General features: G+C 41.1%; 4 protein-coding genes across 5 annotated transcripts; 1 reads left to right on the top strand and 3 right to left on the bottom strand.

The window, feature by feature from the left end:
- The first annotated feature begins 894 nt into the window (after positions 1-894).
- Positions 895-5,443, top strand: gja4 (gap junction protein alpha 4). The gene is made up of 2 exons (XM_044052054.1): positions 895-1,062; positions 3,201-5,443. Exon 2 carries the CDS (start codon positions 3,210-3,212, stop codon positions 4,347-4,349), a length of 1,140 nt encoding a protein of 379 aa, XP_043907989.1. The 5' UTR covers positions 895-1,062; positions 3,201-3,209; the 3' UTR covers positions 4,350-5,443.
- Positions 5,444-10,102: 4,659 nt separating this feature from the next.
- Positions 10,103-12,377, bottom strand: smim12 (small integral membrane protein 12). The gene is made up of 2 exons (XM_044052079.1): positions 12,300-12,377; positions 10,103-11,199 (listed from the first exon to the last, which is right to left on the bottom strand). The coding sequence occupies exon 2, from the start codon at positions 11,171-11,173 to the stop codon at positions 10,895-10,897; it is 279 nt and encodes a 92-aa protein (XP_043908014.1). The 5' UTR covers positions 11,174-11,199; positions 12,300-12,377; the 3' UTR covers positions 10,103-10,894.
- Positions 12,378-14,368: 1,991 nt separating this feature from the next.
- Positions 14,369-19,940, bottom strand: pef1 (penta-EF-hand domain containing 1). The gene is made up of 5 exons (XM_044052051.1): positions 19,848-19,940; positions 18,364-18,610; positions 16,674-16,829; positions 16,054-16,197; positions 14,369-15,453 (listed from the first exon to the last, which is right to left on the bottom strand). The coding sequence occupies exons 1-5, from the start codon at positions 19,866-19,868 to the stop codon at positions 15,224-15,226; spliced, it is 798 nt and encodes a 265-aa protein (XP_043907986.1). The 5' UTR covers positions 19,869-19,940; the 3' UTR covers positions 14,369-15,223.
- A 753-nt stretch (positions 19,941-20,693) lies between these two features.
- gjb9b (gap junction protein beta 9b) lies at positions 20,694-26,625 on the bottom strand. Of its 2 annotated transcripts, none has more exons than XM_044052101.1 (3): positions 26,519-26,625; positions 22,737-23,222; positions 20,694-22,241 (listed from the first exon to the last, which is right to left on the bottom strand). In XM_044052101.1, exons 2-3 carry the CDS (start codon positions 23,124-23,126, stop codon positions 21,834-21,836), a joined length of 798 nt encoding a protein of 265 aa, XP_043908036.1. In that variant the 5' UTR covers positions 23,127-23,222; positions 26,519-26,625; the 3' UTR covers positions 20,694-21,833. The 2 variants fall into 2 exon arrangements, with proteins under 2 accessions (XP_043908036.1, XP_043908037.1); XM_044052102.1 differs by having other exon boundaries at positions 22,737-23,217.
- Positions 26,626-27,290: the final 665 nt, after the last annotated feature.

Below are 27,290 nucleotides of genomic sequence, written 5' to 3'. Positions count from 1 at the left end.
TGATATCTATCCTAGCTGAAGATAAAGCATTAGAAAGGATCATAGGGTTTATCTTTTAAACCTTGCCTTAGGTTATGTTGTCATGTTTATGTGTAAATATGTATAAAATTGAAAATACAATAGTGCAAATAATATGGAACATCATGGAATATTACATTTACAACACGATCAAGTGAATAAAACAGCAAAAATAACTCTAATGTTTTGTTTACTCTGTTAAATAATTACTTAATCTCAGCCAAATGTTTGCACTTGCTGTTCATTTAGCATCAAGACATGACACATGGCCTATTAGAATGAACGATGTTGCCATGGCAACAGGCTGCCAGTTTGAACAAATCGCTGTCGAGTGACTAATGGAAGTAAACACATCGAGTGTACAAACTTCTCTTGAAGTCTTCATGAATCCATATACAGTATGAGCTCCTTTGGAAATAAGGTGACTGGCGCCCCTGCGTGGCAGCACGGGGAATTACACGTGTCACAGCTGCGTCGTCATTATCTGATCACGTCCTGTCGTCAAATATAAGAGCGCTGACGGAATGAAGACAAAAATACAGGTTATTCATGACTGAAATTCATTTATTTAACCAGTCAGCGCCCAGACTGTGATTAAAAGTTATTAAATGTCATTTTAAAAAAAACACACAAAACGTGACATTTCAGACCACCTCTCTTTTCTCACTTCACTTAACATGATTATTCGCCGGATAACCTTTAAATAACCGAGCTAACCCACGCAATTAACGCAAAAAATGAACTTGCCATTAAACAAAAGTGAAGATCAAGTCGGCAGCAAACACTTCGACTTCATCCATCCCATTTCCTGGCCCTGTTTCCTGAGGGAGGGCCACTACAGGAGGCATGGGAAAGTTCGCCCCTCTTTTTCTTTTTTTCCCGACTATAACGATTCATTTCAAAGAGGCTGTTCACGCAGAGCACCGCTGTCAAGGCTTTCCACTGAGAGAAAGACACACTCGGACGAAAAGGAAAAAGGGGACAATAGGGAGCTGATCCCAGTGAACCTGAGAGGAGACAACACAAGCTTCACGAGAGAGAAAGGTGAGGCGTCTGTTCAATAATGATGGAAGATGATTGTTGTCCAAGTGAGAAAAACTCGCATGAATTCATGTAAAATGAATCCATAATCTGATATGTCCTTTTAATTCTCTTTAGCGGCCAATTACTGAACTCTAGTGTGTTTTGTACAATTCATAAATCCTATCAAACTTCTTTATTGTTGTTTTCCTTATTTATCAATGAAGTGCATTGTAATGTAGGGACTTTAAATTTCAAAAAGTCTTATATCAGTCTTATATAGCTATTTATTTCCCTTGGTGTTCCCATATGAATCAATTAAATCAATATAATAAGAAGAAAGTATAAGAAGTAAACCTGTAAATACTCATAATGAGATTAAATTGATCTCATTATAATATGTTAAAATTCTGTGGTTGTGACACTTCCAGTGTTTTATTGTGTTCTGGGAAATTCCTATACTTATTGTGTTATGTAATTGTTATTTTTGTGCTACTGATTTTTTTTTGTATTATAATGCTTGCGTTTTGTGACTTCTGGGGGCCTCAGTTCACTGACATTTATTGTCTTAATCCTGTCAGTATTTTCATAACTAGGGAAAGTTTGTGTGTGTTTTTTTTTTCCCGAAGAGAGGGGAGAAATAACAAAAAAACAGATATAGTCTAAATAAACAGTCAAATGTCACAAAGCAGTGTCACAACTCCCCCACACAGGATGTTTGTCCAGATGCATCAGTGTGTGTGTGTGTGTGTGTGTATACTTCCCGACAACTGTCATTTTATCTTGACCCGTTTCCAAACAACCTCACCTCAATATATCACTACAACACAACTGTCTTATGAAAATACTCACTTTTTGTAGCTTTTAAACCAATTCTTGTAAATGTTCAAGCATCCTCTTTGACACTTTTAACCCAGCCTGGCTGTGAAGAGTGAAACTGTTTTATAGGAGTGTTTCCACTCGTATTAAGTACCTTTTTTAACACCATGTGGTTTTGTTTGACTTCGTTTTAATGTGCGTGTTGGGGGAGGAGCTTGTTTTTCACACATCTGCTGATGAGAAAGTTGGAGCCCTCCCGAACAACCGCGTGAGGTCATGGAAACTTAATAGCGCCTACAGTTACACGCACGTGTTCCTTAAATTTAAATACACCCTTACAGTATAATGATGTTGTATAAGCTGGAGCCCCTTTATTGTTTTTTGGAGTAATGGAACACTTTTACGTTCGATGTGTGTTGATGAAAATCCTTGTAGATTGCGTCAAGGAAGTCAAATATATAACTTTAAGTGATATAAATGAGTTATATAAATGCAAAGGTGGCCTGTATAACAACTGCAGCTAGACCAGCGGAGTATAACAGTGTCCAATCCATATATCTGATCTGTTCCAGTGGAATCAGACCTGACATTATTTGTTTTACAAACAGATGCCTCACAATTTTTGTGAGTGAATGTGTGTTTTCCAAAATTAAGAAAAATCTTGTGATGAAAAGGAGATCAAAGTAATCATTCGATACACGTTTAGGTTGACTTTAATTCTCCCTCAGGGTGAATAATTTGATTTTATCAGTGCAGATCTACACTCTTATGTCACTGTTATAAATGTCAATTATCCGCCACGGCCTGCTGCAGTACCGCTTTTGAAGACTGAAGACATGTTGTTGTGATTTAGTTCTTTTCGAAATTACACTGCCTTAGTGTCTTAAGTTGTGTTCAGTATCTGATTATCATTATTCCACTTCTCAAAGCTGCAGTGCATCACTTTTAGTTGTGTTGTTATTATTCCGCATCTGTTTGCTCTTCATTCACAGAAACAATGTAACATTGACTGTACGCCACATACTCATCTGAAAACTGGTTCTGTCAAGCAATACTATCAGACCTGACCGAGGGAGCACTTGTGTGTAGAGTGGCAGCACAGGAGCGGGTGGTTGAGGAGTTAGAATTCACTGCTGAAACATTTCACAGTCACTGTCTTGACATAAAAGAAATCACTTCCTGTGTGCAGTACAGGAAAGCAACATGAGATCGATATTGATAAACAAAGAAAGACTAGGAGACAATTTTGTCAAGTACATTAGTATGGTCAGCTCGAAGATCACAACTAACCAATCACTAAACAAAACTAAGAATCACTAACATTCTCCGACTGTACCTCATAGGAGCAGAGGATGTCCAGAGCTGACTGGTCCTTCCTGGAGCACCTGCTGGAGGAGGGCCAAGAATATTCAACAGGCATTGGCCGCATCTGGCTCACCGTCCTCTTCCTGTTTCGCATGCTGGTACTGGGAGCTGCTGCAGAATCTGCCTGGGACGACGAGCAAGCCGACTTTGTCTGCAACACAAAACAACCGGGCTGCACGTCTGTTTGCTACGACAAAGCCTTCCCCATTTCCCACTTTCGCTATTTTGTCCTCCAAGTCATATTTGTGTCCACGCCAACTATCTTCTATTTCGGATATGTGGCTATAAGGGCCAGGAATGACACGGCAAAGGAGGAGGAGGAGAAGAAGGAAGAAGTCGGAGGACGGAGAGGAACAATTGTAATAGAGGGGGGCAAGAAGAATGTGACGAGAGACAATGCAGAGGGTAAGGAGAAAAAGGAGGATGTGGGGAAAGATAGAAGAGCTTTCAAGGTTTCCTCTCAGGCTCCTAAACTAAAGGGCAGGCTGCTGTGTGCGTATGCATTCAGCATCCTGTTAAAAGTCCTCCTAGAAGCTGGCTTCCTTGTTGGGCTTTGGATTCTTTATGGTGGCTTCATTATGGCAGCAAAATTTGAGTGCACAAGGTCCCCATGTCCTTACACGGTGGACTGTTTTGTCTCTCGGCCCACGGAGAAGACAATCTTCACCATCTACACTCAGGCGATCGCTGCCATATCCCTGCTCCTCAACCTCATCGAGCTTCTCCACCTCCTCCAGCTTGCCATTACCCACCGTCTTGAGAAGCGATACTGCACCCCACAGCAGGTCTACCTACCTCAGTCTGAGCAGGTACCAGCCGGGCAAAAGACTCCAGAAATTCAGACAGAGGGGTTGCGGGCTTACAACGCCAGGGGGCACGTTAACCACCAACTGCAGGGTGAAGCTACGTGCTACTCCAACCCCAGTGAAAGCTATAGGGATCTACCAATAGAGGTGAACTGGGGACCAGAGGAAACTGGGAGTGACCTGCTTCCTAGTTATCTGAACTGCATGGGCGCAATGCGGACATCACATTCCCCAAGAACCCATTATAAAAAACAAACCCATCACCTTGATAAAAAGAGTAAGAACCATAAGGGGCACTCGAAGCAGAAGCATTATGTCTGATGCAGTCAGATGGGGTGATGTATTCTTCCCGTCTATGAAATCGTTTCTTCTTTTGATTGTACTTATAAATACTACCCTGCATATGACACTTGAGTGCCAGGAGTGCAGGGCAAGAGTTTGAATAAGGGAGAAAATGAACAACTATTGCACTGTGAACCCAATGCCTCAGAGGCAGGTAGACATTCAAAGAAAGATTTAGCAGATAAATGGACCCATTCAAGACGGAACACTCTGAGAACACTCCTCAAGGCAAAGAAAATGAGACTCCACTGTAAGAGATTACAGTCATAAGATGCCTTCATGTTGCACTTAATGACTTTCAGGGCTTAATGTGACAGTGGAAAAACACTGCAGTGGGGGTTCTGTGGAAACCCTGCGTGTGTGTATGAAGGGGAATTCAGTAGAACCAGATTCAAGCATATTCCTCCGAGATTTGCACTGTAACCCATGGTGCTGTTTGAAGCCTCCTCTTCTCCCCATAGCTCTGTCCACGCTGTGGAATGTACTGGACTCTGGGTCCTGCTCCCCTCCCAAGAGGATCATGGCTGTGTGGATGCAGGCACGCATGCATGCACACACACGTGATGTACTTTTACCCCTTTCACCCAGAGCGCTTTGGTCACTGGAGATGGGGATAAGGACTGGGAAGGACAGGGGTGAAGAGAAGGAAGAGCTAAACCATGGGAATTCTGGGACTGTACACAATTTATCATTTCCCGTATACATAGTGTTTTATTTATGAATAAAGAGGGAGTGAGAGAACCACTGCATACGTCGTCACATGAGCTGAATAATGAAGTGAAGGAAAGCATCCAGCTTGAGACAGTGAGAGACATGAAAAATGCATACGTGTATGCACAATGTATGGACTGTAAGAGGTACAGAAAATGTTCGACGAATGGAACTATGTAAAAACTATATTTAATATTTCAGATATTGTTAAACAACAGTACTGTTCATATTTATTATTTTGAATAAAATAATGTTTAAACGATGGCACTGTCTATTTGTCAAATAAATATCACGTCATTTACAAATGATCTATTTTGTAATCGAAAATCAGCATTTTATTAAAAAAGCCTCCATATGATGAAGACTGTGGTTATGGTCTATGGTTTTATTTCTATGGTTCTTTCTTAATACTGGAACGAGATTTCCATAGGGAAGATATTTCCACTATCCAAATACTGTCACAATAGGGAAGCAATAAATCACTCAGTAGAAAGTGCTTTGGGAATAATAGAAAGGTCAAGATGTGGAGAAGTGGGTGAGCTTTACAGGTTATTATATGCATTACCTCCTGAGGGGAAACGATGGTTGTCTTTAAACCCACAGCTCAGATGGAATTAAAGGAAGGCATCAATTATATGACCCCTTAAAGTTCACACAAGGTGGAGCCGCTCTGTGTGCGCTCCATGCTATATCTTCTGTACAGTGATGAAATCCAGCACCTTCAGCGACGGCGATCGCCACGGCTCTGAATGATTGGAGCCACGTGTCCGCACAGAGATGAAGCCACAGCACTCATTCCCAGCAATTTACTGAACTGTCTCCATGACGATAACCAGTTATCTACAGCAGGATAGAGGGTTTATGGTAAATGTAAGTGGGGCAGATTCTTATAAAACACACACCTTGAACCATTCCCATAAAAAAAAGCAGCTTCAAGATAGACATTTAAAAGAATGCGATGTTTTCTTCCTTTGTAGCACCTTTTTTTATCTAAATGTTTTATGATTTAACAATTGGAAGACCATTTCAGAAGTGGAATGTGTTTTTACTGCAGGTGGCCTCTGCCCATGTCGAGGATAAATTGGCAGGTATAGTGTTGAGAGAACAATCCAACTGAAGCTGAAGCTGCCCAGTTCAATGCCTGTTCACGAGAACTTGGCTGGCACTCCCATCTTGTAAACTGTGGGTGGGAGCTTGATGCTTGTGGGCTTGCGTGTATGTGTCCATGCGACTTGTCGTGCATGTGTTATCCTAAAAAAAATAAATTAAAAAAAACGATGACCCCATATCAGCCCTCTGCTGCCAACCAAAGCCAGCACTGCCTTTTGCATCCATCTTCCTTAAAGCTGATGGAGCAGGAGAGGCCCTGAGCACTGTTCTATTCTCTGCACAGAGTAAACTCTCACCTCCCGGTGCTTCTAGGGAAACAAATATAAACCTTCAGAATGAAAACAACAGTGAGTGCCTGTACCAACAGTAATCTTTCCTCCAGAGTCCTTTTACAGCAAGTGCAAACATAATATAAGTGCGGTATTTGGCTAAATATGTCTTCATCAGGACAATAGAAGATTAATCAAATGTTATTCCATTCATTAGTTCACATTTTGGACAATCGATTAACAATGCTTTGGGAAGACATTTTAAAAAAAAAGGCAGATAGAGGAAATGTGTATTAAAATCAAGCTGTGCTAATAAGACAAATCCCAATATGTGCCACAGGTCATTTCTGGGATCTGATGGCATTCTGACCTTGTTTCCTCACATTGTCGTCAGTGCTGATGCATATCCTCACTCTGTTGGTGTGCCGATGGCACACACAGGGCACCCCCCAACACAATATGGCAAAGAATCACAAAGAAGGGAAAGAAATACCAGCTGGCAATGCAACTTAAATTCCGTAAAGAGATGGTTCTGAAAAGGAAGTAATAATATGTATCTTGATCAAGTACTTTCTAGTAGCAGCTGCAATCCCAACTCCATACACTCGAGATGTCAACTGCACAAAACTTTCACTGCATCCACAACAATGTCACGACCAAGCAGCCGCTCCTGAATTTGGGGATTTGAGTAACTCAACCAAACAACTAAATAAATCGCTTTAAGCAGTTCCTAAATTTAAACTCTGGACAGGAAGTGAGTCTAAATCTGTTTCCTTCTACAGTATTGTTACTCCCCAGTGATTGGTCGCTGGTGATTGTTCACCCTCACAATGGGGCTGCAGTGGGCATTGTTGCATTGTTTTGTTTTTTTGTCCAGGCTTTTTTTGTAGCCCTAATGTCATGGCTGTCTCATCAAAGGCCAGTAAAGGATGAGGGGAAGTGGGCAAAAAGCGCCTGCTGAACGGTTGGAGTCATTTAAGTGTGCGGGTACCATTTATAGTATCGCAGAGAGTTCGGCCTGTGTGGAGTGTGATAACTGTGATAAGAGTGTGTATGTGTGTTTGTGTGTGTGGGGGGGAGAGAGTAAAGGTCTGTTTACAATAAGAATATTTTAGTTTTGGGGTGTTTTCCAAGTTACTCAAAGACACTTTAGGTATGAAGCTTAAAACACAATAAAACCATGGACAAGAATGTCCTTTAAAATAAAATCTTACATGAATTTAGAATCACAGAGAATCAATTTAAAGGAGAAGGTTCTGTCACCTCAGGTTGGGGATTTGGTCCTAATTGGTGGTAAGGAGTTGGGTTAGTGTCAAGGTTAATTTCAACTTCAGGGTTTGACATGCTGTGCTTTCAGACATGGTCTTTGCATACATTGGTTGTAACATGTTTTTTGAGTTACTGGAATGTGTAGAAAGGGTTGTACATGACAATTCTGTAGACCAGCAGGTTATGAAACACATAGACCGGCCCATCTGGCAACAACAACTCTGCTATGTTCAAAGTTACTAAAATGACCTATTCTGTTGCTTAGGTCGAGTCGGTGTGTGGGTTTGATAAGGTTCTGGATTCTGTGTACGAGTGTGCTGTTTAATAAAGGGAAGTGGTGCCCTTCCAAAAATGCAGACAGCTCTATTGTTCCTGCAGCAGAGCAAACACCGTCTCCGGCCTGTCCACTCAGGATATTCGATGTACCTCCTTAAAAAAAAAAATAGCCAGCATCACCCCACACCCATCATCCCCATCATCCAGCAAAAACAATGGAAGTCCTCCCAACTCCCTACTCTTTTCCCATGAGCCTCAGAGCTTGGTTCCCACAGTACTGTCTAGTTCGAGGAGTCCGGGCCATTGTTAAGGCTCCCAATCTGTCCTATGATTGTTCCCAGAAGACACACATACACCTTTCACACAAACACCTCACCCCCACCTCCTCTTCCTCACTATTTTCAAATGGAAACTTCCACCAGATTGAAGTAATCACCACTCTTCACATGCTCGACAGGGGTCACTGGAGTGGAGCGTGTCATTCCACTGATAGCAAAGTTTGAGAGCCAGCTGATGATCGCTGATAGCCCAGCAGCATTTACCCGTCTGGTGCCAATGTAAATCTGGGTCTCATAATGTTTCCCCATTTCACTGGCAGGCAAGGAAACATGGCAGAACAGATACTGGCATCCTGGAAAAGTTAGCGTCTATTAGGAGAGCTCTGGACATTTCTGTTTCATTATTAACACAACAAAATATGGCCTTGCTAAAAGTTCATGTTTTCTGATTCAGTGTTGTTTACAACACCAATAACTTAACCATCAACACTGACATAATCTAGAATGCAGGGTATTTCATGTGGAATTAAAGTACTTATCCGCATATCCAAGCAATATGAAATGGTTTTAATCACAATGATATACAGTATTTCCACAGGTAAAATATCTATGATAGACCAGCATAAATGCCTGTGACGTCACTGAAGAGATTGCGAGACAAGAGAGAAAGCTGCCCTTAAAAGGAGAAACAAAACATTAGCCACATGTTGTTCTACTGATGTGTTCAAGGGGAATGTTTTCATTCAGCTAAATTGCTGTGGGTATGACACTCTGGTAATTTGATTCATGTCAAACACTGTACCCAGTGAGCCATTCTACAAATATAGATTTACTAATCAAAGACTCACTATTACCACTATTACCAGGACAAAAATGAAGGAAACTTGAAGATCATTATTATTGGAGTGAATGCAGTTACACTGTAAGTAATATTTTTATAATAAAGCAGGTTGAGTTGCTAAGAAAACAGTGCTAGAAAAACATATCTGGCTTAGCTTTGAATGGCTTTGGCTTAATCGTAATAATAATCTTAACATATATAGATTATATATACGTACATCCATCTTCTACAACTTTATTCTCCACAGGAAGGTCATGGGGGGAGCTGTGCCAATCTCAGCTGACAACAATTCACTCTCACCTGCATGTTTTCTGACTATGGGAGGAAGCTGGAGCTACACACACACGCACGCACGCACGCACGGGGTCGCACACCCGGGTTTGATTAAAGTTCAAGCAACAAATTATGATGGTTAATTTTTAGCCATTTCTCATCTAATATCTTCAAGCGATAGTGGTTCAGAAGCAGGATAACGTGCACTTTTTTGGAAAATAAATAAAATTTAAAAAACACCTCAGGGTTTCCCATTTAATCTTAACCATTAGGGACTTTACACCAGATTTAAAAAAAATAAATCGTCACAGTCAAGTCAGCTCAAGTGTTTCACATCTGAAAAACATTTCATCTAATTTATTAATTGTACTTTCTTTTTATTAAACTTTACAACTTTCCTCAGTCATACGTGTGCGACAGGTCAAACTTGAAAAGGTCAATAGGTGGGTGATTTGTTCATTCATCGTTGCTTTGTCTGCAGTGTTCCCTCAAAGGTAATTTCCTTCACAGAATTGAATAAGCAGAGTCACTATTTCCTTCCTTTGCATTTGATATCACTTCATGTCCTTGACAGCATTGTTATACGTTACCAAGGAGGATTAGATTCATATTCAGACCTGAACAATGCTCTTGAAAAAAATATTTCAATTTTTTTTTCAAAGGACAATACCTGACCTCAACTAAATGGTCAACCAGACACACAACTTAAGGAAAAGTTAAGAAATTTATTTTATCAATCACCTCCGTCAATTACACACACATAAAAAACGTTGGGTTGCACAATCCAGAGAGCTAAAATGAAAGTATTGTATAAATGGACTAAGCAGCTTAAACTTCCTGAGAGACCTCCCACACTGCTGGCTTGTTAAGTCACATATACAATCAAAAGGTTACAACAAAGCCCCATCGTTCGTCCTCCACTTTTATGTTCACAATCAGATATTCAGTCTCCAATAGAAAGAAAAGATTAAAGGAGAAAGACCAGTGTGAGACAGCCCTGCAACATGAAAATCATTTGTATGTAAGACCTGACATTTTTGTGATTAAGAAACAAAGTCACAATAAATTATGGAAGTGGCTAAATAAAGTGGACAATTGTCCCTCTTTTCCTCAAGCTGGACAACAAATGGATAACAGAGTCACAACTTGTCGTCAGTTTAAAGCCAGAACACCCAAAACTTATATGGTTTAAGGTGTTTTATTTAGAGTAACTTGCTTTAATTATCGATCAGTGCACAAACGGGCATGTGCGACATCAAACGAAAGGCCAGAGATTCCCATACAGCATGTACATGGTATATTTGCCGTCTTACTACATCCCCATTGTTATCGAAAGTGTCTGACATAACAGAGTCCAGCTGAAGATGTTTGATGGCCACAAGTGAGGAAAAACATGGCTGAGTTGGATTGGGACATTGTGTTTTTGCCCTGTGCCTCACCCATTTTTCTCCCAGTACAACAGAAAAGGGCAAACGCGAGTCTTTACCCCAGCAAAGGTTAGCTCTTTTCAGGTCGGTTCCTGTCCAGAGCTGCTTTAGGTGTAAATTCAAGTTTCTCTTTGAGGCTAAGCACCTTTGTGCTGTCCATACCGACTTGTTCCTGAAGCTTCCTTTCTTCCCTGAGCTCTAAGACGCTCTTCTCCTCTTCCCCCCGATGTTTTGGGGTCCCTCTGATGAACCACTCCAGGTGGTAGCCCACGGCTCCGACTACAAAGGCAACAGGAAAGGTGACATAAGGAGCATAGGTCCGCATTGCGGTCCACACTATAGGCCACATGACTGCCCAGCACTTAAGAATCCCAACTGCATCATTGAGGAAAACAGAATAAAAATTTTAGATTAATTTTAGCACAACAAATCATTACAGTACTATAATAATGATAAAAAATTCAACCAAATTACAGACAACAGGTTACTTCACTAGTTCAGATTAAAAATGTGATGATTTCTTGTCTAATGGTTCCCCCTTGTGGTTTGAACCTGATTCTGACAGTTACACCAAATTGTGTTTCCTACAGCAAACATGAATGCAATTTAATTCAGTTTGTCTTATCAACCTAATAAAAGAACATGCCATTTAAAAAAACGAAACCAAATCACACAGGCATTACACCACAAGGGGCTGAGGAAATGATTGGAAAAAATTGGAAACGTTGTGCCCCACTGTTCATTCTCAGTGAACGGTCTGTCCTTGCACTGTCCTTCACACAGCGGTGGCATAGAAAATAAACAAATGGCGAAACAGAAAAATAAAGTCTAAATGCACAAAGAAAATTGAGACACTTTACCAAACGTAAGTGGATAAAAGCATCTACTCATGTTCGCATTCCTTCACGTTATACCAACATTGAGTACTACGTTGTCGTGGCACGGTGTCGTGTTTATAGCGTACAAAAGTTGCAGCTTCACTGAAAACTTCCCTTTGTCAAGACGTAACATGCATGCCGAATAGAATAACGGCAATTCGAGATTCGCAAAAGTATTCATTCGTGTTAGAGAATGCATCGACTACTTTGTACACGGGCTGGAAAAACTAAATCGTCAAGTTCCTTACGGGGTTTGGCGTGGAGCAGGTCCAAACGTTCACCTCACTAGGAAATGACTTGGTGCGAGTTTCATGAATAACGCATTTCAAGCGTTATTCATGAAACATAAGGTTCTTGCTTAACACAAGTATTATAGGACTATTGAAAAATATTAAATATCTCGGAGTTACAAAGTCATTCAATCACATTGCTAGTAGCCGGCATGCTAACTTTAGATATATTAATGGCAAATGTTAGTGTTAAGAGACGAAGAGTATCTGCTGCTTTTACTTAAAAACAAGAGTGTACGTGCGTGTGTATGACTCCGTGGGTTTAAATGAACATTAACCTGAATTCGTGTCATTTGTCTTCACTCACCTTTAGCACGTTGATTTCCCAGCTGCGGCAGTGGAAGATACGCAACTTCCGGTCTTCTTGATTTTCCTCATTGGTTGTTGAGTCGTATGCTGTAACCAAGAAGGTTTTCAGCAACGTTTCCCTCAGTGTTTCAGCGCCGCCTGCTGATTTAAAAGCTGTACTACAAGTCCACTTTCTGTCTTACCAAAGTGAATAAACAATACATGCTACTATCATTGCTGTTGATGTTGCCAGAAAACCTTAACATCTTAGGAAGCTCCATTTTAAAATAAAGCACAGGGATGTTTGTCCTCTCCTACAGCAGTGACTGTGAGTCATAAAAATATAATATTTTTCCGTGTTATGTTCAAACATTAAATAGTATTGGAGCACAAAATCCTCCCACCCAGGCATTCTCCTGAAAGACTGACAGAATTGTGTAACGTGTTGACAAGGCATGAGCTATGCTTTATGGATGACAAAGGCCTCAACTGTCAGGATGACATTCTCTCTTTTTTAGTTTAAAAGCAGAGTTTGGCATTTAAAGCAACCCCTTTGAGGACTTGGTTTACTCTAAAATTACAGTTTTTGGAAAGAGGCAGAGAGAACTGTGTTCATTTCAGTCACACAGCAGGTGATGACAGAAGATTGACTACAAGGGGGAGAAAATGTTCGACTGTAGTGTAAGTGTTCTTTGTAACGCTCTGTGTGATTGATGATGCTGGATTTTTCCACAAGGCCCGTCTACAACCACTGGATGTAGCCCAGCATACAGCAAAGACCAGTTCGGACTCATAGGTCTTTTGTGCAGGGGCAGAGAGTGAAAATAAGTGTAATTTCCAAACGTTTTTATATGAAATTAGTGCTGAAATGCTTGTGATTAACAGAATTATGTGTGGGTGATTACGCGTCACGCACTGGCATTGGATCAACCCTATCAGATAAAGTGAAATGTGCTCATCCCTGAGGGGGAAAACATCATCACTAGTGCCAGTTCTGCTTTCCTACCAACCTTAGCAGAGGGAGGATTATTTCATCTGTCGCTGTTTATTAGTACATGAGATTGAGAGTCGTGCCAGACAAGATGTTCATGTAAAAGTACAAACTTCTTATCAATCCAAATAACAGACCGAGGCTGTGGATTGAGTGGATTGTCACATCCTCTCTAACTGAAGGCTCTGCAAGTTAATTACAGATGTCAGGCATGGTCAGTGGTGGAAGAATTCTTCATTACACAGGAAATGACAGTCAGAGCTTGGGTTTAGTCACTGCCGAATTATATACTGTAAGCCAGAAAAAGGCTGCTGCTTGGCCCTCTGTGGGCTGACAGCTTAAGGCATGGTTCACTTTTGGCTGACCCTGGAAGTCCCCAAACTCAAGTCTTTTGAAATTGGCCCAGACTCTTCATCACATCTATGTTCAGGTGATGTGATGAAGGTAGAGGGTGGGTGGGTGGTAGGGGAAATATGACTCAAAGTGTTCTTAAGGAGCTGGGAAAGCTAACTTTAGCTTCCGATTAAGATGGAGGGAGGGGAGTTAGGAGGAGATGGATGTGCGATATGACCAAAGAGGACGCACAAGAGGATTTGATAGATTGCCTGTGATTTGGAATGAGATGAGGAGAAGCAGGAGGACTCAGACACAGACTGTGATCAAGCAGAGTAACAGATGGTTAGGAAGGAATGCCAGATGTAGACAGGGAAGACAGAGGCCCATTTGCTCTTTTGTGCAGCCAATCTGCCCCACAAAGAGAGAAAAGAGTAACCTATTTCTCAGGTAACGAGTCACAAGTTGGGCTTGGAGTTGAACTAGCCATGACAGAACTGAAATAAGTTCTGAAGTTATTTTTCCTCAACTTTTGAAGTAATAGTAAGGCAACCTCCAAGCAACATCAAATGTCATGTCTGTCATATTGACAGTAAAGTGGTACTTGTATTTCCCATGGTAAACGCAGCACAGCAGCCATTTTGACATGTAGCTATCAGTAATATGATTATTTACACCTGTGATTTTTCCACTGTGACCTGTCAAAATGGCTGCTGAGAACAGGCCCATTGTTTGTCAACAAGCAAAATATGATTACATTAAAATGTGATGGGAATCATTTATTTGTTTTTGGCATCAAGGAGCATTTTGGCAAATTCAGTTACAAATCACTGGAGTGTATCATTCGTTTGAAAGTACTGGCCCCACAATCACTGAAATGAAGATGGCAAACATAACAACAACATACAACATGATGGAAAACCCTATTTCTTTAATTCCTCTGGTCGTTTATGAATATTTTTTATTAACCGTCCGTAAATATTTCCGAAAACCTGTTTTTAATGGCACAGACTATGTTGAAGCTGCATGTGAGCAAATTCACAGAATATGAATTTGACATTCAGCAAAAGTCATTGTCATACAAAGGTCATTGTCAGACAAAAGCATGTACTCTCTATAGTAGGAGCAGAGACATATTTCATTTCATGTCATTTCTTCTTATTCGTTCACAGGTGTGTAACCTCCTTTAGTTAATTGACACATGGATTCACTCCTGACAGAAATAGGGTTGCTGGGTTAACATTGAGGTGATCAAACACATACTAATAAAGTGCCCTTTCTGATCTCAATTCCACTATTCATAACTTAAATCTTGTAAAAAAAATTAGACTTGTTAACTGCCACTGTTACCTAGGAATGCATGGTGAGATGAATGGAAGGATCTACAGTATACCGTTAATCCCAGGCTGAGTTTAAGATATGCAGGAACTGTCCTAGTCATTTTATTCGAGCTTCATGAGCTTTATCTATTTACAGCAACAAGGTATGGAATCATGCACACTGGCTGTTGTACTGCATACATACCAGCATGTGCGGGCACTTCTGTGAGAATACTGAAAAGAGAACATGGAATGATGCCGTGTATCCACAGTGCAGTGGGACTGTCAGTCACAGGATGCTCACATTAGCCTGGTGACGGCACCAGAGAGGAAGTCCTCATAGTTGAGGCGGATATTGCCAGTCATGGTCGTGTCCCTCTCCCTGAAGACCTGCGTCATGCTCTGGAGCTGTGTGCACACCTGGATGAAGCGGTCCAGCTGGATGCCCGGTCGCCCACCTCGCATGGTGAATCGCTGCACCAACGTCTCAGAAAACTGGGGACTGAGGTTATAGCCCATCTGAGCCAGGGCTGGAGGAAAGAGGAGTAAGAAACACTGAACATAAATTATTTCTGCAGACAGTCCTAAGCGTCCGTGTTTTTTGTTTTCACAGTCATAGACACATATCCCACACAACAGCCTTGTTTCCATCAACAGTACAGTATGGTTCATTTTGGTACAGTTCTATTCAGTTTCTCTTCAGTTCATTGCCAGTCTCTAGGTCCAAATGATTAAAAAACAGACACAAATACAAGAAAAAGGAAAAATAAAACATATAAAAAAGATAAAAAGACAATCATTCCATTTGCCTGCCATGTGCTTTGAAAACATATAGCACTAAACCTGGGGTTTGACAGCAGCAAAACAACATTCAGTGTATTATTTTACGTGAAGCAATTATTTGCATTTCGACTGTCAAAAGTTGTGATGGGTACCAAATTAACCGATCCATATTACATCACTTTGTTTGACAAAACTGTCACTTTTGAGCAAAATTGGGAATGTAATGGCATTCTGTGTTTCCATTTTTTTTAAACAAATGTACCTTGGATGATACCATGCCAAGGTAAGTTGAACTAAATTGCCCCGCTTGGTGGAAACATGGCTAAACTGTAGCACCACTGTCATACCTTGGTGTAGCTCTGTGCCATTGATGGTCCCAGAACGGTCTCTGTCATATTGCTGAAAGAGCACTCTCCATCGCTGCATGAAGTCCCACAGTGCTGAGAAGCCAAACAGGTCAATTCGACCTGACCGGGTTTTGTCAAACATATCTAACAGAACCAAAAAAAAAAGCAAAGAATGTTCAAGCAGACATGATTCGGACACTTTTCTTCACAAAAAAAATGTGCATCATCATGATTTTTCTTCTTGTTTTTATCTAAAGTCACACAAAGAAGTCACATAGTTCACATGTTAGTCACTGCCTTGTTAATGCAACTGGAATGTAGGGACACTGGCACAACCATCATGACTCAGTCATTTTTATGCTGACTCTTGGCAGCATCTCTCTTTACAGCAACATAAGTGATTTGATCAGCTTGGGAAATTTTGGAGACTACCCACATCTAAATGCATCCTTCTTTCCTTTATTTGTTTATTTGTTTTCCTAAATAACCGTCCCAACCTGTTTGCTGTGACCACAGTTGTACACTGTGTCATTCTGCATCAAGAAACACTGTGATTACAACTTAGATCTGCCTGACACACTTTGCTGAACATTTCAATTTGCAGTCCCTGTTTTACTTACTGATCATCATGAGGCAGGTCTCATCGTTAAAAGCAGACCAGTTGGAGTTGACAAGTGCTTGCTTCAGCTCCTTTAGGTTGATGAAGCCACTGCGGTCCGTGTCAACAGTGTGGAACCACTGATATGCCTCTGGGTTAACTCCAGGAGGAACGTTACCTACAGAAAAATAAGAGCACAACAGGATGGTGAAAACATGAGACTGACAGTGTATATAACTCTCATATTAAGCTTACTTGATTCAATCACTTTTTCCATCTATCTTCTCATTCTTCAATCTGCCTGAGCCAAATAGTTGTATTGATTCTATATGCTGTGTTCCACTCTTTTGCTTTCTTTTCACCACTTATTATTTCACAGAAGCTTTTGGGAGTTGAGGAGTAATGATTGTACGGCAAATAAATTAAGCCACATATCAATGCAAAAACATTTGTTTACAAGAAGATGAAAAAAAACACACGTCTGACAGTTGAAACTGTGACTTGATCATAAAATAATAATAATAATAATAATAATAATAATAATAATACATCTGTGTATGAGTCAGTCTTCTGCCTTTAATTTTTTAGAAAACCCTGCTTTGGAAAACAGCAGGGTATTCGTACAATGACAGTACTTATGCTCACTCTGACTGACATGCAAAATATAATTCCTAAAAATATATAAGTAAAAGAAATGGGCTTAATTTACTTGCTGGAAATGAGTAACAGGCAGCATAGCATACAGCATATAAAAGCTATATATAATAGCATTGTCCTTCAATAGATGTAATTAAACTAGGGAATAACAAATCTTCTCACAGTAGTTTCCAGTTGACATTGTTGTGGTGCATTAAAACATTGGAGTTTGACATTCTGTTAACTTGGCAACACCATAGTCCAGTATCAAAAAAACATAATGATCTCTGAATGGAATGGTATCAAATCTATTGATAAAGTTGCAAGTTGCAGCTGAATATCTCTCACCCCAACCTCAAACTCAAAAGGTGTTAATTTGTCTGCAGATAAGAAGCTAATGTAAATATAAAGGGCTCATTCTGTGGTGATGAAAAAGACTTTTATATTCAGCTGATTGCTCAGTCAATACAATATATCTTACACACTGATGCGACCTCCCAATACTAGTATAATGCATAGTACAAACATGCAGGTTTAAAGGTTTAAAGGAAACAAGGTGTTAGGAAATATGGTGCAAGGCTTGGGGTAGACTGAAGAGAGGGCTGGTAGTCAGAGAAATGAATGGGGAACGAAGGACAGGTGACACTTCAGGCCAGACCCTGATGGATTCCGTCCCTGTGGAGAGTGATAGCTGTGTCTGCTATCAGATGCTGACTCCCACTTAGCTGCTACAGGAAACAGTGTAATCACACATACACACACTCTTTCCCCATCTGTCTCTTACTCTGTTTATCCCTCACTCAGTATTACTGGAGTCATCACTCCAGCTGTGTAATCCTGCTGAGGGGCACAAACTGAACCCTGTCTCTACATGACTGTCTGGGAACGCAAGTCATTTTCTATCCATCATCTCACCAAAAAGTGAGGGAGGATGAAAACAAGAAAGAGGCAATGACGAAGGGGCATGGGAGCCTATTTGCAGCCTGCTCACGTCCAGACTCAGCCTGTTCAACCACCACAAAGGGGAGGGAGCTGAACATGTTTACATAGCTAGTCTCAAACTACTGTATAGTTACCTGCAGGAGCATGGTGTCCATAATGTCCGCCGTGAGGCTGTCCACCATAACCTCCATAATGTCCACTGGGGGCACCCCCTGGTACGTGTCCATACTGCGCTCCGTGAGCTGGGGCTCCATAACCACCATAGGAACCTCCTGGTTGACCTGCGGCACCTCCATACGGAGCTGAGGGGGGAGCACCATAAGGACCACGTCCACCTCCATATGGAGCATTTGGTTGTGGGTTGCCCCCTCCTGGATAGCCCTACAATGAGTGAGAGACAACAGTTGTCATATGAGTTCACACAATGCTGTGAATTAGGCCTGTCACAGGAATCTATCCGTCTTTTTCAGTACAATAATGTATTCATTTGGTAATCGATTAATTGAGTAATTGTTTCAGCTGTACACACAAACACTCCCTCAGTCAGGTCTGATAGCATTTCTTGACCAAGGGTTTTATGAACACAGCATACTTATGATGTTACATCATTTTTGTTGAAGAAGACCCAACAGAGGCAGAATAACAACATCAACAACAACAAAAAAAACACCAAAATTTACACACTGCAGCTTTAAAGCTATAAGTCAGGAGTTTCCAGGAAAGTTTTTTCCATCATGAGATGATTTCCATTATATGTTTTGGTACTATTTTAGCATTTCAAAAGGTCATGCATTTGTTGTTACACCTTTCTTTGCATAAAACCAAACCTAATATTGCTGATTCTAACTGTTCCTTTCCAAACAGGGAAAGTGTGGAATTGAAATATCTATTATCAATTGATGTATCAATTTCATATTGTATTATTGTGCACTTTCATGAAAGGAATACATAAATAAATAATTGTAAAAAGGACTGAAACCATTAGTATAACTATTTAGATAATTTATTAACCATTTCACTTTAGTTAGAGCCTCTAAAATACACACATATATATGTACATATACATATACATATATATATATATTTGTGGTCTTATAAATGAATTCAAAGTGATAATAATAATTACGACAGCTGCAAATCTAGAAAAATAAGTTGATTAGCTGCAACATGTACACTTACGTGTTGCTTCCAGGTGCATACAACTATTTAACGTAATTAGGATAAAAACGGAAGGCCTGACTTCTGTTCTGTTACTGTAATTTCACTGTGCTGACAGAAGTTCAGCACTGACAACAGTGGCGAACTTATTATGTCAAGTTGTGGTGAAACATCTTGACGTGGACGTGCTGTTGTCGTCCTCACTGAACCCAAATTACGTGGTTGACGTTTCCCAACTCATTGCAAAACACGATACTTGACATATTAACATTCATAACGAGTGGAAAACAGTGTACCAACACCCTGTTAGCCACAGTAAACAAATGAATGGCTAACGTCACTCGTGCTTCTGAAGCCTAAACGTCGAACCAAGTCGCGAAAAACACCAACAATAAACAACAATATCACCGGGCTACAATACTTTAAACACATATTCGGGCAAAAAGCAGTATTTGTGTACCTGTCCGTAGTGGAAACTCATGTTAGACTGACTTCACTTCCTCCAACAAGGCAGCTTTGAGGGAGGACACGGCAGCGTCCGGCTGCGGCTCACAATTGGTGCATTTCCGGGTCTGTCAAGACGTCACCAGTGTGCCTCGCCTTTGATTGGACAGCGGAAAGGAACAAGGATGACGACAGCACAGACGAGTAACAATCACATTCTCCATGACGCTAATGTCCCCAATACTTACAGAGTTACTCACTCACTGTTAAGCCCTGCTATACGCCCAAACACTGGCTTTATTTCTATCTGTTGAATCTATTCTATAGTTTAAAGGGACAGTTCACAATCATGAACTATGATTGTATGAGGTGTTTGATGCATTATCAACATTGTCTTTGCTCTGGGTTCACCGGTTTCCTCCCACAGTCCAAAAACACGCAGATTGAACATTCAAAATTGACCATAGGTGTGAGTGTTACAGTGGATGGTTGTTTGTCTCTATGTGGCCCCTGTGATGGACTGGCACCTGTCCAGGGTGTACCCTGCCTTTTGCCCTATGTCAGCTGGGAATGGCACCAGCACCCGCTACGACCCTCATGTGGAGGATAAAGCAGTAAAAGATGGATGGATGGACTTTTTTCGTTTTTTGTGGACTTGCATTTGTAGTAAACGTTAGCTCTCACTGATACCACGACTGCCAGCAAGAACAGAAGAAAACACAGATCACTCAATAAAATATAGCATGCAGAGGTCTATAATCTCCTAAGAAGATGTTTACATTTTTTTTTCTCACCATTAATCAGCCTTGTGTGAGTCCATACAAGGCTGATTAATTGCACATTAGAGTTGCCACTGCCTCCATCAGTATTCAAATATCTTTTTCTCAGGTTTATTTAAGAGACAAACTTAAAAAACATTGGTTTTATATTACATTTTTATTGTTTTTGTATATCGCTTTTAGTTTACATATACTCACGTTTATGTATTTATGTGATGTACAGCACTTTGGTCAACTCGATTGTTGTGTTATAGTGTGCTATAGATATACATTTGGAAAGGATTGGATTTTATAGAGTTTTTTAGATGTAAAAGGCTGTGCAATGGCAAGACATAGTGGCGAACATATTTTTAAGATAGAGTGTAGAGTCTATTATGTGAAGCTTTTTTTTCTTCTGTCCATGTCAGCGGGGTCCATGGAAACGGTGGCACACGCTACCTTATTATTTTTTAAAAGCATGGGACTTTTCTTTTCTACTCTATGGAAAATGCAGTGTTATGTCGAACATTAAAGTCATTTATTACAACTGATACAGCTATACATCATTTCATGTACAATAACTGTGAAAAAGTTCTTCATAAAGAAACACACAGTGAGATTTGTTTTCTACGGTAAAATATCTTTATACAGCACAAAAATAAACAGTGTAAAATAGAATATATTATTTAGACTCTTACTTCTCTTACAAAAGGAAAGAAAAAACAATAAAAGTTAATTTATGTGTATAAAACATGTAAGTTTTCCCTTTTCATTGTATGTTTAAGTGTATAAATGTATCATACATTCATTAAGTGATTCAGTTTTACTTTATAGTGGGTGTATTCAAAATGCTAACGAGGGTCAGAGTAATTCCTGAGTTATAACTTATAATAAAGATCTATTTTTTATTAAGTGCAACAGCCTTTCAAGGGATTTAGATGTTTTAAGGAGCTGCTCTGTGTACTTTTTCCTGTTATGTTCATTTGGGGTCGGTGTGTATGTGTATGTATACATGTATAAACACTGTGTAACTGCATCACATACTGTAACACACCCACACACACAAGAAATTCTCTAAACCTTTAACTTTCTCCTTGAAAGAGTCAATTTGAATGCATCCGATGTTCATTCGCTGTTTCAGAAATCCCCGAATTGATGGGTATCTCAGCAGTTCTCCACGTGTTCTGGAACCCTGATTACCTCGCTCAGTTTTCAAAACAGCCACTGCCACATCGTGGCTTATGCTATTTTTTCTCGGGTTTCTCCTCAGCCTTGGTGTTACTGAGGTTCTGGATAGACACTGTAGGATCCACCCTGATTGATGACCTTGGCGCTGCCAGCGGCGCCATCTCATGAGTCTCTGCGAACATCCTCCTGTCTGCCTCGGCCTTCCTCTTGATGAGCTTCTGGACCCGTTTGCAGATGAGATAAATCATCTCGCAGATGCACATGACGATGCAGAGTGCAGAGGAGACCACCATGAAGATGGTGAAGATCTTCTTCTCGGTGGGCCGAGATATGAAACAGTCTACAACGTTGGGGCAAGGCTCCAGGGAGCACTTGGACAGGCGGGGCATGTCATAACCATCGTAGACGTAATAGAGGATGTAGAGGAAGCCAGCGTCAAAGCCTGCCTTGAAAATCAGACTCACCTGCGCGAAGATACACGAGATGTTAAAATGGGAGACACATTTTTCAGCAAGTTTAAAATAAACGACATAAAAGTCCTTCTGCTTCTCCCGCCAATAAACAATATACAAGTGATTTTTTATGAGTCACTGGAAGAGTTTGATGACAACTGGAGGTAAAATGAATTTCTGATCTAATTTTAGATTAATAATAACAAGAGAAACTAAAAAAGCATTAGAGAATACAACTCATACAGATGGAAGCTATTCCCGTTTGGGCCAAAAAGTACAAAAAGCAACAGTCAAAAAAAATAATATATGACTATAATATGTCCTCTGTGGCTGTGCATAGCCTCTCATAAGCCTAAAGATATTGTTTTTGACCTTTCTGACAGAACTACTTTCAGTTTGATCAAAACCAGTGAGCTGCTGATTGCGGTTTGACTCTCTCTCTCTCTCTCTCTCTCTGGAGCACCTCCAGCACTGCCAGAAATAAATGAGGTCACTCTTCTTCCTTACCAAGTAGGTCCACCACAGTCCCCCTCGTTTCTTCCCAGGGTTGGCATAGAGATGGGCTCCCTTGTGGGAGACGGTGTACTGCTGGTCCTTTTTCTCCCGATACTTGACGTGCCCGACCACCATCAGCGACGGACAGGTGACGAAGATGAGCTGAAGGGCCCACAGGCGGATGTGGGAGATGGGGAAGATGTGGTCGTAGCACACGTTGTTGCAGCCCGGCTGGGCCGTGTTGCAGACAAAATCCTTGCTCTCATCGCCCCACACCCTCTGGGCCGCCACTACGAACACCATCACCCTGAAGACGAAGACCATGGAGAGCCAGACGCGGCCAAAGACGGTGGAGTATTTGTTGACCCCGCTGAGGAGGGCCTCCAGTGCAGACCAGTTCATGGCTGCTGTGTTTGAGGCTGAGGAGGGAACGGAGGAGGCTGAGGGAGATGGAGCTCTTCAGCAGCGTGGAATTGGTGAGCCTCTTGATCAGCTGACCTTGCAGAAGCAATAAGTGATAAAGTTGATTAGACAAGAGAATCACTTCACGGTGCAGCGCATAACTTTTTGTTATTCTGCCTCTGCTTAGTCTTTATTTGCAGGCTGTGTCCTATCAGACCTGACTGAATATAAAACAAATCACCTCTTGTGTAACGCCAAGCGACATGAGCTATAGAACATTGCTATACTGAGAAATACAGAGAGACATATGCAGCTGATCGGCTTAATCAGCATAATGTGAACTCGCTTGACAACGGATCGAATCAAACAGACGTGTTATATCTAAATGTCACGCATCCAGTTTTACATCTTTAAAAAAAGAGAAAAACTTATTTTTGAAAGCAAGAAGTGCACCAGGGTGTAAAGTAAATATACCTGCAGCTATTTTTTTTTACTGCACCTTCGCGGTTTTAGGGAACTCGAGAAAGACAAATCTTGTCTTTGAATACCTAAAATAAAAGACATAAATCCCGGATGCTGAGATTTTCACAAGCCCTTTGTACAGACTGTACTTTGTAACACCATCAGTTTAGTGTCCATCTACGCTTGAGTAGACATCATACGACTGTACATTATGGTGCAGATAAGATGGACTACACCTTCAAAAGTTAACACAAACAGCAATTACAATTCTGTGATTATCAAAATAATGTTTTTTAATGAACTCCATGGTATCGTACATGCAGAACATCCATAAGACTATATTAGTATTATTACAAAAGGCCTGTGTTGCCTCTTTTCTCTTGTGTTATTCCTCTACGCTAAGTAGCTGAAATAATACGACAATATTAAAATGGCATTCCAGAGGAAACCAGACACCACTCACACAAACATTCCCAGACATCGCTGGTTTCTGTTTACACAGAGCTATACCTTTTCAGAAATGACTCATTACACATCACTGAGTGAGTCATCTCTCTGCAGGAAAGGACAAACCAATGCTCTCAGCTCTATCAGTCAGCAATTTGAACAGCGTCACGTCACTGTAATCCCAAAATGGCCCGTTGCAGACTTCAAAGGGCTCTTTAAGGACAGTGTGCTGTATCATCGGAGAAGGGGAATTGAGTTCAAAAATATTATCAGGTGGATTAAACTGCAGGATTCTCGACAGACTTTAACGGTGGACACTCTAAGGGTTAAGATTTCTCAAGGAGTTCTCGTCAACACTTACATCCAATTTTAATGAATGCTCACGGCCTGACAGAGAATTGGTTGGATAACAGAGCCACTGTTCCATTTTGCATCTGTCATTCAGAAACACTATCCCTCTAGTGTTTGGGCATCACTGAGCTGTCAAATCACTTGTTTTCTGTTTGTTTCAGCTGTTGTTGTTTTTAAAGTGCTTTATAAATAAAGGTGGATTGGATTGGATATCTCCAACTATTGCATTACACAGCACAAATGATGACTTGACTCTTCACTCTTCATAGTCCCAGCAAAGGCAAATGAAAGACACTCTCAATCTTTACCTCCACTTTATCTAAGTGTCTAATACAGCCAGCGATATTCATCTTTAAATGTGTCTCAGTCTTTGAGGCAAGGATGTTCCCGCAGTTTGTTTTTTGTTTTGTTTCTTTTTTCTGCACGAAAAAAGGGCTCTAAAGAGTAATGGCTTTAATCCCCAGGCATGTTATTTTTCAAAAATGGCACCAACGATAAATTCACAAATGGATGCAAACACACATGGTCTTACAGGAGAACATATGCACGGTGTAATTACTGTGAGTTTACTTTCAAAACATATCCACATGCGTACATACACAAACACTGAGGTGATATTCAGAAGGGAGCAGAAGAAACCCTCGGAGACAACAGTACATCATGTCGCGGGAAAGTGGCAAAGGTGGAACACAATTTGTTGCCACATTTGCTCCAGATTGCAATTTTGCCATCCCCGCCAACAGCAGACAGCCTTGTCTGTCTCCCCACAGAGTGTTTATTCTTCCTTTTTCTGTGGTGACAGATGAGATGTGTTGATGCTCAACGGAGAATCCACGGGTTACGTAGTGTGTTTGATTCTTAACTACTCATTGTGATGCAGATACAGCTCGAGTGCATCCCCCTGGAGCCTTATAGTCTTGGAGTGTGCGAGAAGTCATCAACCCCTAAACACCAACAGCAACACGCAAACAGCTGACGCGTGATGCAGGGAAACGGACGTAGTGTTCCAGTTTCCTCGCTGGAGCCAATTCGAAAGTAAGAATATATAGATTAGCCACCAGAGGGCGAGACACATACATGATTCAGATATTTGCAGAAAAATGCATGATAAAGTATGGCACATATGTGTGGACACCAGTGGGATTGACAGATGACATGATCAAATAGGAACCTAGTTTAAGGTGATGCCTCTGAACTTCCGACTGGGAACCTCAACATAGCGCCGGGCAAATAGTGATTGTGGAGGCTTGAACGTGAGTTGACATTGTAATGGGCGTGACGACTGGTTGCCACGCGGTCGACAGCCTGTCATTTTGGCATCAGTCCATATTCTCTGATAAACCAATAGACTTGGCTTCAGTAAACAACAGTGTTGGACTGTGGGGCGACGAGTATCCAGAGAAAAGCCACACACGGTCGGAGAGAACATAGTAGTAAGGCCTTGGTCGTATAGTGAGAACCTTCTTTCTTCGAGGCGCTGGTGTTAATCACTTCTCCACTGCACTACACTGATGTTGTGCCCTTGATCCACCATCTTTAAACCTCCAGCTCTGTGTGTACAGAGTATAGAACCGCCTCTTCTGCGAGATAGGTGATATATTCTTGTCAGTGACTCGCTCTGCAGGTTTAACCAGTTGCAAATACTTCTATCCACCAGCACTTCATTGTCTGCATGAGTCAGTGCATCTTATTACCAAAGGTGGGGTTGGCGTCTCTCTCCTTCTTCCCAACGCTGCTTTTCTTTCTACTCCTGTCATTCTTGCATTCGTACGTATTTAGCCCGATTTCCCTCGATTTATTAACACTTAAGCCAGAAAAGCACCAGCAATCCATGTGTGTTTGTTTGTTTTTTTTGTTTTTTAATCCTCATCGCTTCAAGTTATCTGTCATAACAAATCTCATTCCAGTGGATGGTGTTACAGTGCTAAAAATCTTCCCTGGTTGTGTCGTGAAAATAGGAAGATAATGGACTGTGTCATTGCCTCTCCGGTGTCACTCATTTCTGTGTTTTTTCCTCTTTTATTTCTCTAATGCTCATCTGGAATTAAACAAAAACTCTATGTTTGTTTTGTAATCACTCTAATAATCCTTACAGATGAATTCAAACATATCACAGAAAGAAAGTATCTTACCTATAGCAAAGAGGCCAGGCAGGTGAGCTGTGTCCCAGGGGGCCTTGTGTCGATGCTCAGCAGCTCCGTCTCACCTGCATTATTTTTAGGGCGGGTGGCTCTTCGGTGTGGACCAACTGGAAGAGCTGAGGAACGGGAGGGTGGGTGGAGCCTCACATAGGTACACACTTGTGCTCTCGCGCAATAGCAGTTACAACGTGGACTCATTTTGAAAGTGCAAACAGGCCTGGGGGGCAGGTTTTAAGGGACACAGAAGTGACAAGAAAGGAAAGAAAAAGTACATACGACACACATGTGGGAATGGAAAGTGAAGTGATGATGGCAGTCAAAACACGTAGAAGAAAAGGTATGAAGCGGGCAGGTGGTTTGACTATCTGACAGATAAAGTCTAGTCTGTGGGTGTGAGCGCGTTAGTGTGCTGGGTTCTGACATTTCACCTCTCAATGACACGTCGTGTCTCTCAGCGACCTCAGCGTACAGCTACTGCCCTATACACACACACGTATGTATACGAAAAGCACACAAACAAAAACCATAACATATCCCTGACAGCCTGTCCCTGCAGGTGACAGAATACACGTTGTCATGGCAAACCAACGGCCACATTCCACAGGAGGGAGGGACTGAACAGCTCCAGTCCTGTTTGTTTTTGTTTGTTGTTATTTGTTTGTTTCATTATTTAAGTTTCCAAGTGACATGCTGGCACACCCACAGTCTGGCTGCATATATACCATTGCAGTTGATAAACATGCATACTGTATAGATTCATTTA

This window comes from Solea senegalensis, linkage group LG20, assembly GCF_019176455.1.
Source record: "Solea senegalensis isolate Sse05_10M linkage group LG20, IFAPA_SoseM_1, whole genome shotgun sequence".
Classification (NCBI taxonomy): Eukaryota; Metazoa; Chordata; class Actinopteri; order Pleuronectiformes; family Soleidae; genus Solea; species Solea senegalensis.
This window is presented reverse-complemented; position numbering and strand designations above follow the sequence as displayed.

What these genes read in the sequence shown, in the direction of transcription:
- gja4 (XM_044052054.1), top strand. Translation starts at nt 3,210, where the DNA reads ATGTCCAGAGCTGACTGGTCCTTCCTGGAGCACCTGCTGGAGGAGGGC.
- smim12 (XM_044052079.1), bottom strand. Translation starts at nt 11,173, where the DNA reads ATGTGGCCTATAGTGTGGACCGCAATGCGGACCTATGCTCCTTATGTC.
- gjb9b (XM_044052101.1), bottom strand. Translation starts at nt 23,126, where the DNA reads ATGAACTGGTCTGCACTGGAGGCCCTCCTCAGCGGGGTCAACAAATAC. An exon ending in GACTGTGGTGGACCTACTTG is followed by an intron (nt 22,242 to 22,736) that starts GTAAGGAAGAAG and finishes ATCTTCGCGCAG; the next exon opens with GTGAGTCTGATTTTCAAGGC.
- pef1 (XM_044052051.1), bottom strand. Translation starts at nt 19,868, where the DNA reads ATGAGTTTCCACTACGGACAG. An exon ending in TGAGTTTCCACTACGGACAG is followed by an intron (nt 18,611 to 19,847) that starts GTACACAAATAC and finishes CACTCATTGTAG; the next exon opens with GGCTATCCAGGAGGGGGCAA. An exon ending in TGGCACAGAGCTACACCAAG is followed by an intron (nt 15,454 to 16,053) that starts GTATGACAGTGG and finishes TCTTTCCTCCAG; the next exon opens with CCCTGGCTCAGATGGGCTAT.